We start from the raw sequence: 12,156 nt of genomic DNA, 5'->3' as shown, positions 1-12,156 counted from the left end.
ACAATTTGTTTTCAATTTTATCCTTTTACAGTCTCCTGCCTCCTTCTATCCCTTGGGTGTTGCTCCTAGTCAGGCAGTCTCATCACGTGGACCAGGCACTGTTTGTTAGAGGGAGACCTACAGGCTGCAGCCCTTTTCCCTAGCCATCCCAGGATGGGAATGTGAGCTGGTGCCCCCTTAGCTATCCTGGTGTCAGAGGAGGAGAGAGAATGACAAGAGGCATATTATGGGGGGACTACATCCCCCTGCTGTGCAAATGAGGAGGGAATGAGGCAGCCTGGTTTTATTTCCTGTGCAGCTGTGCCGTGGTCCCAGCCATTTAAATAAAAATAATAATCTCAGAACAGCAGATCTGTAAGCAGGACTATGACAAGATGCAGAGAGGGGAGGGAAGGCCACAGTCTCATGAAAACACTGACATTTTGCAGACCCTACAGGGACTGGGGAAAGAGCTGTTCTGGCTAAAGAACAAATTTACGTCCTTGAAGCCAGCCAGAATCCCCATAGCTTTACAATATAATGATCAACTTGTGTGAACACTATGTCTCTGGGAAGAAGCAAAATTATGACTTATATGATTACTGGTGCTCTTTTATCCCTAATGAGGAGACCAAGTGTGTTCACCCTGGACCCCCAAGGAAGACAGTGTATGAGGAGGAGTCAGTAGCATAAGGAGGAGGAGAACTATGGACTTCATGAGCCAGGCAGGAGGCAAAGAGAGCCCCCCTCACGCACTGTTGTGGCCCTGCATCCAGGGGCACCATTGTGGGAACCACCTGTGCTCCTGAGGAGCATCTCTAGGTGTCTGGGTTCAGCAGCCAGGCTCAGGAAATTGTTCATGCCAGAGGCTCTGATAGCTACACATCTTCAGTGTTTGTTGGTCATAGGTGAGCACTGGGAGCATCAGAGCTGCTGGGGTGTAATAGGAGTATTATGGGGAAGAAGAGCATATTTATGCACATGCACCAGGTGTTGCATTTTCAGAGGGTTACTGTCATTTCTCCATTACCTGAACATGTCAATCCCTTGTACTACTGTTCAGTACAGTAGGTAATTCAGGTTGCTCCTACTCATCAGAGCATTTGAGCACATTCCTGTCTTGTTTCATGCACTGACATCTCAGAGATTTCAACAGGGTTTATTGCATTTATGGCTGAGTAAGGCTAGAGTGGTTAATTGTGGTACTATGTCTACAAAACAAACCTTCAAAATGCAGTGTTGCAGGCTGGCAGGAATCTGGGTTTTGGCCCTACAACACTGCAATAAGGTAATGTCTACACTTCATGTCTCTAGCTTCAGCTGTGTTATAAACAGCCAGGATGCATCATCATGTCCGCTTCCCTCAGTACTACTAGGGTCTTGCAGAGTTGCCTTCAGCATCTGATTTGGGGCTTGTCTTCCCTGTGTCACGGAACTAAAGGTGCAGAAGGGACCTTAGATGATTGCCTGAACAATTCTCTTGTTCCAAAGAGGAGACATTTCTTTAATCTGGTCTGAAAGAGGGCAGAGATTTGCCATCTCTTTCAGAGAATCAATTGCTGTGCTATGCTATCCGTACTGTAAGAAAATATAGGAAATATTCAAAGGAACCTTTTCTGCTATAATTTATTTCTTACAGTATTATACTTGTAATGTAAGTAGTGAGAAATGCCTATTAACAGGCTTTCATATATTTAAAGATCCTATACTCTTTTGTTTTTTTCATCTTTAGGATGAAGTGGTGTTCAGCTTGTGGGCAACTTCTTCCAGGTCTGTAGCAGCTAATGAAGGAGAGTGAGCCTCTGTGCTGCAGGCAGGAATTCATTGTGCTTTAGTCTACACCTCTACTGAGGTCTGCTAACTGAAAAAGGTGGAAAACTACATAGAACTACATAGAATTGTTGCATGTTTTTCTCAACAGTTCATTAGGTTTTCTCTGAACGTTCCTTTTATTGTCCTTTGGACTTTCTCCAGCTCCTTACTATTTGTCTTCAAATGTGGTACCTAAAACTGGACAGTAAGAATTAATCATGATCTTGACAAATTGAAGGTATAATCTGAAAAAATCTTAAATTCACTAGGGATGAATGCCTACAGGTAATCTATGGATTCTATAAATCTGTGAATAATCTACTCAGGTGTGTTGGAGAAAAGTGATGAGAACAAGTGTTAGTTCTGCAGAATAGGAGTTACAGCAAAGCATGTTACCATGAGTCCCCTGTGTCAGGCAGTTGCAATAATAGCAAATATCACAGTGATTTGAATACATGGAAGTAGCATCTGCAAATTTTAGTCTGTGAGACGCATGAGGGAATTCTTCCTGCTCTGTTCAGCAGTGAGAAGACCTTAGCTAAGACAGCTGACCACTTTTGTGAGCCTAAAGCAAAAAGTGCTTTCAGCACTTCAGCTGACAGTTTTTTTCCTCTGTTAAGCAGAAGAAAAACACTTTTCTGTGTCTGCCTCTCATTAGTAATGCACTTAGAATAACTTCATGTAACTTTGTGTTTTGTGCTTTGACCTTTCTGATTTTATCCCTACATGTTTGTACTGGTGTGCTTGACCTAGCATGCTGGTCTTGTTTCCTGTGGTTACATTCACTAAAGATCTAATGATTTAGCAATGTTGGTTTCTAGCTGTACTTTCAGTCTGTTCTTCAAAATAGGACAGTTTGCCTTTGTGTCCTCAGTATTTTTTTAAGAAAACACTCGGTCTTTTAAACTCTTTATCCAGCCTCCCAGGAGACCTCACTTACCAGTTCTCTCAATTAGCCAAAGCCGGAAACACAATTCCTCCCTTCTAACCCAAGAATAGCTAATACTGTCTTGAAACACTCTTCCTTACCTCTCTGTCATTGCAATCTGTTCTAGCATCGCAGAGCCTGTGTTTGCCTTCCAGTTTCCAGAGATGGAAGTCCTCCTAGGAAAACAAACCAAAAACACAACCTGAACATGAAAATAGACTCCTGACCCATCCTCCCGCATACTGTAGTCCTCATTCTTGACTCTGTGCTTGTACAGGAGGGGATGAGGCGAGGTTCTTCCTCCCAGAAGCCTTTCCAAATCCTTCCTGAACAACACTCCATACAGGGTATGTTGTTCAGACTCATGAAAAACTGACTGAGGATTTAGACAGAGAAACCTCCAAGGAATCTTGAGCACACATCAGGCTCTGTGAGTACTTTCTTTCTTTATACATCAGACCTAGGGGAGCTGAAATGCGTGTAAAAGATCTCTAGAATAATCATCCTTGTGTTCTGCAATGGGTAGCATCCTCCATCCACAGAACAGAAACTCTCCAGGCAAATATTTGCTGAGCAGTGTCACAAAATATCAGCTCTGACATTCTGAGTCTACTTAAATTTGATTTCAATTGTACTTCTGGGTCCACTTCAATTCGATTTCAGTGGTACTGATGTCATAGGATATATTATCATACTGTCTTTTCACTGGCTTTTCATTGACCTGTTGGTGGCTCACTGTGTTTGGACTTAGAGAATTTCTTATTTCAAAATCTTCGGAGTTTCATTAGCTGCAACTCATAGTTAATTTCCAAAGAATGTACTGTTGCTGGAAAATTCTAGGTTTCACCATCACTGTCGGGGTGAAAATTTTCCTTTTCTTGACTTTAGGCCCAAGGCAGACTTTGGACAGCCTGCTCTGACAACACTCCAGATAACCCTTCCATAGCGTACAAGCTTGGACAAGTCAGCAAGCTGACAGGATACATCCAGAGAGACTCTCCATGCTGAAGAAGATTTAGGTAGAGATTTATGAGAGGAGTATGAGGTATGAGCCAACACTTCAATATGGAGGTTGTGGGAGCCCTTGCTGCCAGTTCTCTCACAATTTCAGCATCATCTGCAAAAGACACTGAATTTGCAAAACTATGTTCAGCAGTGGTAATACTGATGTCCTGCTAGACTATAAACTTGGATCATTACAGCTGACTGCCTAAGGTTCCCCTTTACTCTTGTGAGAGACACTCTGGAGTGCTTGTTGCAATTCTCCTCTAAACTGGTATATATAGTTGCTGTGAAATTTAAATTATGTTTGTAACCATGTTTAAAGGAGTGGAGTGAGTGGCCAAAGAAGCATGTTTACTGTGTCGAATAACTGTGCTTCCATCTAGTTGACTTTTGGGCCTGTTGCCTCCACCCAGCATCCATTTTGCTTCCATACTTTCTAAGCGAAAGAATGGATTCCTCCTCAAGCTTGGACATTCATTAGCCCTTTATGGCCTGCAAGGTCAGTGTTCAATCCTCAGCCTTTCTTTCTTTTTTGATATGGGATTCTTAGGATTATGTTTTTCAGTTCTGCAGCGGGAAGAACCACTCTTTGCTAACATGTATTTTTAACAGAAAATTGCCCGCCCTGCAGCAGCAGGGGATATCCAAAATCCCACTAGTACTGGTGGAAACTCCTGGAGTCTCATTAGTGACATGATGATTTGACATCGGTGTTTAGAAAATGTACCTGGCATACCAAATGTAAGCAGCTGTGTTGTCCCTAAGAAAAAGAAACCACAGCTTGACAGTTTTACAAGAAAATTTGACATGGGAAAGCTCCCAAAATAAGAACTCTGCTCAAGCCATTGGGCTGATTTGTTGGACTTGTTTATGCCTATCCATCTCGAGCCAATTTTGGGCAAAAGACTTAAAATATATCTCTCTGCGGTATTCCTAACTTTCCTGTTGGGGAACTTTGCTGCTTTGAAACTGTAGAGTTTTATTTGAAGCCCACTGGATCAGACACCAAACCCTACACCACAGTCAATGTCACTCCCTTCCAAGCATGTCCAAGCAGTTCAGGTGTCAGCTGTGCCCCCAAACTTACAGAATCACAGAATCACTGCATATTCTCAGTTGGAATAGACTCAAAAGCATCATCGAGCTCAACTTCTGGCCCTGCACAGCACCATCCCGAAGAGTCACACCATGTGCCTCAAATGCCTGCTGAACTCTGTCAGGCTGGTGCTGTGACACTTCCCTGGGGAGCTGCTCCAGTGCCAACCACCCTCTGGGTGAAGAACTTTTTCTGATATCCAACCTAAACCTCCCCTGGCACAGCTTTAGGCCATTTCCTTGGGTCCTGTCACTGGTCACCAGAGAGAAGAGATCAGTGCCTGCCCCTGCTCTTCCCCTTGTGAGGAAGCTGTAGACTGTGATAAGGTTGGCCCTCAGTCTCCTGTTCTCCAAGCTAAACAGATCAAGTGACCCCAACTGCTCCTCATACAGCTTCTTTTTGATTTTCTTTTTTGTATTGTATGAAGTGAAAAAAGAGACTGAAGACAAAAATTTTTCCTAAGGATGTTCTGCCTCAAACCCCATTTCCTTCAGGGACTGAAAGTCAAAGTGCTTCCAACTATCCTAAGCATCAGGGGGCCACACAATGTACAGTCAGTGTCTTAAAAGAAGGGACCCCAGGCTTTTAGAGAACAGTTGCTTAAACAGATTTGTGACCACAACACCTTCAGCATTGTTTAGTATAGCTGAATAAATGAGCAGATCAAGAGTTGTTGGTGTCCTATACTCACCGCTTCTAATCTGGGCCGCTTCTGTCTAAAAGTAGCTCTAGTTTAGACACAGTTGATATGGTGTCCCCTACAGATCACATTGTATTGCACTGGAGGTGACAAGGTCAGAAATCCCACTCATGAAACTACAAGGAAGGGTATTACTCTCTAACTAAGAGCTGGTGGCAAGAATATCCCATGCCTGAAAGTCAGTAGCTGCTGGCTTAATTCAAAGTGAACAACATTTCATGAGTCTTAACTGGAAATGATCCCCCTGTTTGCCTCCAGTTGGGGTGAGAGTGGAAGCATAATTTCTGCCCCAATTTTGCCTGCAACATGAGATGTTTTCATGTTTTCTCTTCACCACTATTACAATGGCAGTCAAATACACTTGGTGGAATTCTAGGCATGTATCATACGCTGCTTATCTGCTGTTTTCAGACTGGCCCAAGGCATGGGCTAAGTAGGAGTTTGTTAGCAGTGTAAATCTGGAGTCACTGCACTGAAGCCAATGGGAAACCGAACTGAAGCCTTGGGTCATGGGCTGGAAGGAAGTGCATTGAACATCTGGGGCAGGGAGGAATGCATGAGTCACCCTGCAGCATCCTCCCTCTTGGCAGATGCTTGGTGCAAAGTAAACATATTCTGGAGAATTTCAGTGCAGTCTTTCTCAGAAGAAAAGGGGCTTTTAAAGTCTATAAGTGTGGGTGAAGGTATAAAATTACTGGATAGATTCCATGGCTCACAGATCAAAGCAAGTCACTTAGTATGATGCTACTGCAGATGCTGGAATTGCCTTTAAGGCTGAGATTTGCTAGCATGACTAATGGTTTTGAGTCTCCTATTTGGGACATCAGTAAGAGCTCTGATATTTTGGGTGCTTTTACCTCTGTCCTTGGACATAGTAGGGACTTATGTATACCATAGAAATAACCTATTTTGTCTAATGCTGGGGTGGAAGGAACAGTCCCTGGTGGGACTGACTATACCACTCTCCCAAGCTCACATCCATAAATGGCTCTCTCAATCTAAGTCAGCCTCCTGGGTTGGCAAGTTACTGGGTGAATCTTGCTGTTTGCTTTCTTTGCTAAGGAGCTTCATTTCTCATTAAGGTGTTCTCTGTTCATGACCATTTACATATGAAAACATTTTTTCTTTATCAAACAATTGTTTGCGCAGCTATATTCCCAAGTGGGATTAGGTCTTAGTGTGACTGCTTTCTTTCCTGAATCATCTGGTGTTATTTCTGATCCCTGCGCTGGATGAGTGCATGGTGAGTGCAAATAATAAGTGAGGAGAAAATATGGTCAGGCTAACTTGGCCTTTGTTTCAGTTAGAGGCAGTTGGGGAGCAGGCTCTGGAGCCAAGGCTGGGTGTGTTGGCAGGAATAGGGAATTTTAATTGATATTTTAAACCTTCTTTCCTTTGGCCAATTTGAGTTAGACTCTCTGAGATGTTAATATAATATTAGGCAACTGTGCTATTGTTGACCTGATTCAATTAAAAATACATTTTCTCTCATTGAGATCACATGAAGTAGGTAAGTGTCCCACACATCCTTCCTTCCTTCCCATGAAGAATGTGACTCAGTCATTATCTAGTTTTCTTAAACATCTCTGTGTTAGGAATCCACCTGGGAATTTTAGGCAGCTATAGCTGAAAAATACATGACTGTGTACATTTGATTATCTTGTTTAACTATGTTTCAGCAGAACTACGGCCTGGAGGTTTGTAAACATGGACCCAAGAGTCACAGTGTTGTAGGTGTTAGGTAACGTATACAAATTACCTTGCGACCTGAAGAATGTACTGCTGGAGCTGACTACCTGTCCAGGATTCTGTGGCTGGATAAGGAGCTTCTGGAGAAGCTGTGCAGTGTGGCTTTTTTCATCTACTGGTTTGTAGTAAGAAGAAACAGGTGTCTTACTGACTCATGTGGTTACAGCTCTAATTGAGTGTGGTGACTACTGAAGTTTGGCTGAATGCTTTTTAATACTTTTAAACATACCAGTGTTGAAGATCGCTGTCATGCCACCTCCCTCACTACCCCACAGGGCAGGGAGGAGTTTTGGGGCACCCTCAGAAATGTCTCACCTCCTCTCCATCCTTTGTATGTGTCAAGGAGCGCACATGCAAAATGCCCACAGAAACCCTGCGTGCTGCCCCATCTGAGGCTGTTCGTACCCGGCGCTCTGTGCTCCTCGTGTGACTGTGGTGCTGTGATCTCCAGCTGGGGAGAGGATAGGTTGCTGCTGTGGGCTGAAGGATGGGATGCTGCTATGGCCTGGACACTCTAGGGCTCCAGGAGTTGCAGCTGGCTCAATCTTTTTTATTTTTTCCCCCAGGTGGAAAGTGGGTGGGTTCAATTCCCACGAGAGGGTACTTGGAACTGGAGGATTTTGCTGGGAAAGATGAGCCCTTCAACGACAGGATGGAGAGGTGATGGCAGAGCACAGTAATTACAGTGGGAACTTACTGAATCCCAGAAGCAGACAGACAGAGATTTACATTCCAGAAACAATGACCTGACAGTGACTAATGGAGAAGATGATTGGTGGATGAAGCATCTGGGTTCAGAGGTGGGAGGAAAACAGCACGGTTATTCTTCAAGGAAATTAAGTCAGCTACCTACTCCTGCCCAGAGCAGACACCGACTCAATCACATCCACAGCACTGTCTCGTCCCCGTCTCGCTCTGGCATAGCCATGCACTCACATGTAAGCCTTGTAGTTGCTGCCAATTTTCTGGATTCGGATGTCATATTTGGAGTCAATGAATGGCTCGGTGGTGGCATAGGTTTTTGCCATGGCTACTATGCTGGCCATGTCCCGAAAGTCGTGCTGGTTCTCAACTTTGACCTTGATTATCAAAATCCAGTGAAAAAGAGACAAGAACAAAAAGAACATGAATACTTTGTGAACAGAAGTCATCTCTGCACCTGAATAGCGCAATGTTAGTTATACCTCGCATACGCACAGCTGAGGACAGAGCAGCGCTTTTGTGATTTAAAGAGAGAAGTTCCCCAGAGCAAACCAACCCAGAGTAAATCCATCCCATTCTCCTTCTTCATGCACCAGCCCTGGTAAACCTGGCACCAGAGAGGCAGCTAGACCTCTGCCCAAATGGCTCTTGCTAATGCTCTTTGCTTTTAGGGTGCTCCAGAAAAGTATTCAATCTCTTAAGAGGCATTACTTCATTCAAACTTTGGAACTGCTATTTCCCATGTTGCGATGGATGAAAGTAGAGTATTTTGGGTGGTCAGGAAGTACAAACCAATTCCAGGAAATCAACATGAGAGCTGGTTGTCTGCCACCTCTAGGCTTCAGTTCCCTGGCGTTTCACATTACCCTCCTCCAGACATTCTTTGAGGAATGGTGCAGGTCTCTTGACTGGACACAAGCTCTGAAGGAAAAGGATGTCTCTGGGGGAGTTTGTGACTCTTGGGGAGATTAGTGTGAGTGTGAGGCAATGGGCACGTGGGTAGGAGAGCTGGTTGGGTGTTAGACTTGAGTCGCACTTGGAAATGAAAGAGCAGTTGACTTATGAGCTACAGTTTTTCTGAGAAGATGGCTTTTCACAGATCTGTGTCCAGTTATGGGAAATGCTCTGTATCTTACTAAAAAAAACCAAATGAAATGAAGAAGGACCAAAACAGCAGTTCTAATGATATAATCAAACCTCTGCAAAAGCTCATCGATTTGGGAAAGCAAAACTGAGCAAGCAGGTAGCAAGAACATAGTGGACTACTTCACCTCACTCATACCTGTAACCATGGCCTTTAGTGTATTGGCAAACACTTGTTTGGTGCATCAGAGAAACCTGTACAAGTCTTGTTCCTTAGGGCTGGACATATGCAGGAAGGGTGGATTAATTTGTGGAAAAAAGACCAAGACTGTATGAAAAGGATAAGCAAGTGACTAACTTTTTTTACTTTATTACCCTCACTTTGTATTTTGGTAATGCTTTGAGACCACAGTTGGGGATTGCAACCCTGCTTTGCTAAGTGTGCACTGATAGGTGACAATCCATCAGTGTCTTCTCCAGAAGAGTTTCCCAGTTGCATCACTGTGGGTTAATGGAGGGTGATGCCAGACTGTGTGGAGCCAGCTGAAGGAAGCACATGCAATGGTATTTGGTGTTTCTTTGCAAAGAACAAACAAGTGGCTTTATTTATCCGCCTTCAGCCATGGGAGGGTGGGAGCCATCTTCACTAGGGAACAGACAAGCTTGTTGCTAACCTGTTTTACTCTGTTTAGATGGTTTTGTGTAAGTGCCAGTTTACGCATTGGCCAAAGATTCGGCCACATCCTGTTGCAGAAAAGCTCTCAAAAACTGAACAGTTGTGGGGGAGGTGAAAAGTGCAACCAGTTTCACCCGTGACCATTTCTAGATGCCCGAGTAGGAAAAAGAACTCTCTTTGCTTCTCCTGTTGCTGACCACCAAATACCCCTAGTCCATCTCCCTTTTGCTGTGGTGAGGGCTGTGCTCTCACTATCCAGGAACTGCTGAGGAAAGGAGCAGAGGGAGATGACAGTCATCTATGGGAAGGGAGGGTACTAACAAACAAAAAAAAAGGAAATAACAAACACAAAGGGGATATGTAAGGCAACCATTACACGGCATCCAGGAGGAGCAGCCTTGCTCTAGGCTGTGTTGTTTCCCTCTCTGTCTGAGTGGGGATGTACAGGGCGGGGTGAGGTGGTAGGAATGCCCTGGAGGCAGCAGGGAGAATGGGAGAGGGAATCCAGAGCTTGGACTTGCAAAATACCAGAGGGAACAATGCAGGCTGTGTTGGAGCTGAGTATTTTTGTTGCACTGATAAGAGCTGCCCTGGGCTGAATGACATCAAGCAAGAGAGTCCCACCCAGATGAGATGATCGAAGGAGGGACTGCAAGGGCAGGCAGCACTGACACGGTGTGACAACATATTCTCCCGGACTCTTTTGGGAGTGAGAAAATACAAAAGCCATTATATAATGACCTACTTGGAACAAGGACATTTGTGGGATTTGAAACAAAGTGCTGTGCTTGTGCAACAGATGTCTTTGGGCCCAAACAGAAATGTTTGCATCCTCAGCCCAGGAACATTGGTCCCAGAGCAAAGGAAAGGATGCAGCTTCCCCCTCCAGACTGGAATTAGACCATATTGATATCGCTAGAAAGGCGCTCATCTTGTTAAATGTGACTTTTCCTCAAAAATACAGCATGCTATGGAAAGGAAGGGCCCATTTCTCCCTCCTCTCCACCACCCCTTCCCCATGGGGAGAGGAAGAAAGCAATAGAGAGTGTTCTCTCTAATGTCCCTGAGGACTTTTGGCTGGGTTAATGAAGAGGGGGGACTCTCCAAGGACACAAAGTAAGAAATGAAAAATGAAGAAAATTACTCCCACCGTGCAACACCACTGCACAGTCCTCAGGAAACAGCTCTGGCATCTTCCCTGGCTGTACCAGAGTACTTCCCATGCACTTTTCAGAGGAAGCAACTCACAGAAATCCCCTTTTAAGAGATCACAGACTTATTTCCCACCAGGCATCAAAATAATCACCACACCAAATCTGAAATCTGAGCCACCATTTGTTAATTGTTAGAGCCAGCCAAATTTGACAAAATAACAGCCGTGTTCTGGGTTAATGCTGGTTTATCCCAGGGTACAGTTATTACTTCATAAACAGGAAGCGCTCAAGTTACAGTCAAATGAGATTTATTTTCCTGCTTTATCTATTGAGTCCATCATTTTATTAGCTTTCTACTTTTAAATTTTGTATAATTCATTTCCTCCTGCCTTTTAACCCTTTTAGATGTCAATAAGGTATCCATTCTCCCAACAGAAGAAAAAATCTCAGACATATAACCAAAGCCAGGGTGGATGTAGTGTGACACCAGAGGGCATTATTTAAGAAGGGACTTTTAAAAATCATTCCAGAGCAAAGTTACCAATTTACCTAACAAGAGACAAATCTGTTTTCTAAAATGGCAGGTTGGACAATACACGAAACTGATAAAAGAAGTTGGAAAGAAACCAACAGGAAGCCATTTTTCCCCCTCTCTCCCTTTTATTTTGCAATCTTCTTAGGATCAATGCTATATCCCATTAACTGCATAGAGGAGTGCAAACAGTGAGTACAAACACAGCCCCTGCCCTGGCAGCCTGTTTGCTTAGCTGTGCTGGCTGTTTGAGCAGCAATAGACTCATTCTGAAGCCATAAGTTGCTGTTTGCTGTAGTGTTTTAGTGACCTGTTAAGAAGGGTTTGGGCCAGTGTGTTGACAAATGCCTTTTCTGAGTAAGAAAGCTCCCTGGGATAATTTCTCCTTCCCTTCTGGCTCTCTTCTCTAACACAGGCACCAGTGATGCCCTAGCATGCTCCCTGTTGAAAAGGGGAGTCTGGCTGGATTGCTGGGGACATGCTTACACAGATGTGACTATCCCTTTGCCCTGTGGTGGCATCTCAGAGGCTGATACTGCATGACCTGCATCTGGTACCTGTTTGCGTCCTCAGCCTGCCCAATAAGCACTGACCTTTCTGGCCTTGGCTGGAGAGCAGTCCAGGGGGCAGGTCTGGAGGAAACATTCTGCCCCAACCCTGCTGCAGACCTTGTTTTGAGGCCTTTTTGCAAAGCAAGATTTTGGATGGGTTCTGGCAGTGTTAAAACCCCAGTGTAACAA

General features: G+C 44.2%; 1 protein-coding gene across 2 annotated transcripts in view; it reads right to left on the bottom strand.

Moving 5' to 3' along the window:
* Positions 1-12,156, bottom strand: part of SYN3 (synapsin III) — a 189,067-nt gene that overhangs the window by 18,705 nt on the left and 158,206 nt on the right. For both annotated transcript variants that reach the window (XM_010410495.4, XM_010410494.4), the window contains 2 exons: positions 8,206-8,348; positions 2,821-2,895 (listed from right to left, as the gene is read on the bottom strand). In XM_010410495.4, the coding sequence (XP_010408797.1) occupies positions 2,821-2,895; positions 8,206-8,348 (218 nt within the window). The remainder of the gene's footprint in view (positions 1-2,820; positions 2,896-8,205; positions 8,349-12,156) is intronic.

Source organism: Corvus cornix, chromosome 1A (genome assembly GCF_000738735.6).
Source record: "Corvus cornix cornix isolate S_Up_H32 chromosome 1A, ASM73873v5, whole genome shotgun sequence".
Lineage (NCBI taxonomy): Eukaryota > Metazoa > Chordata > Aves > Passeriformes > Corvidae > Corvus > Corvus cornix.
The sequence above is the reverse complement of the archived record's forward strand: the minus strand, read 5'-3'. Positions and strand labels throughout refer to the sequence as shown.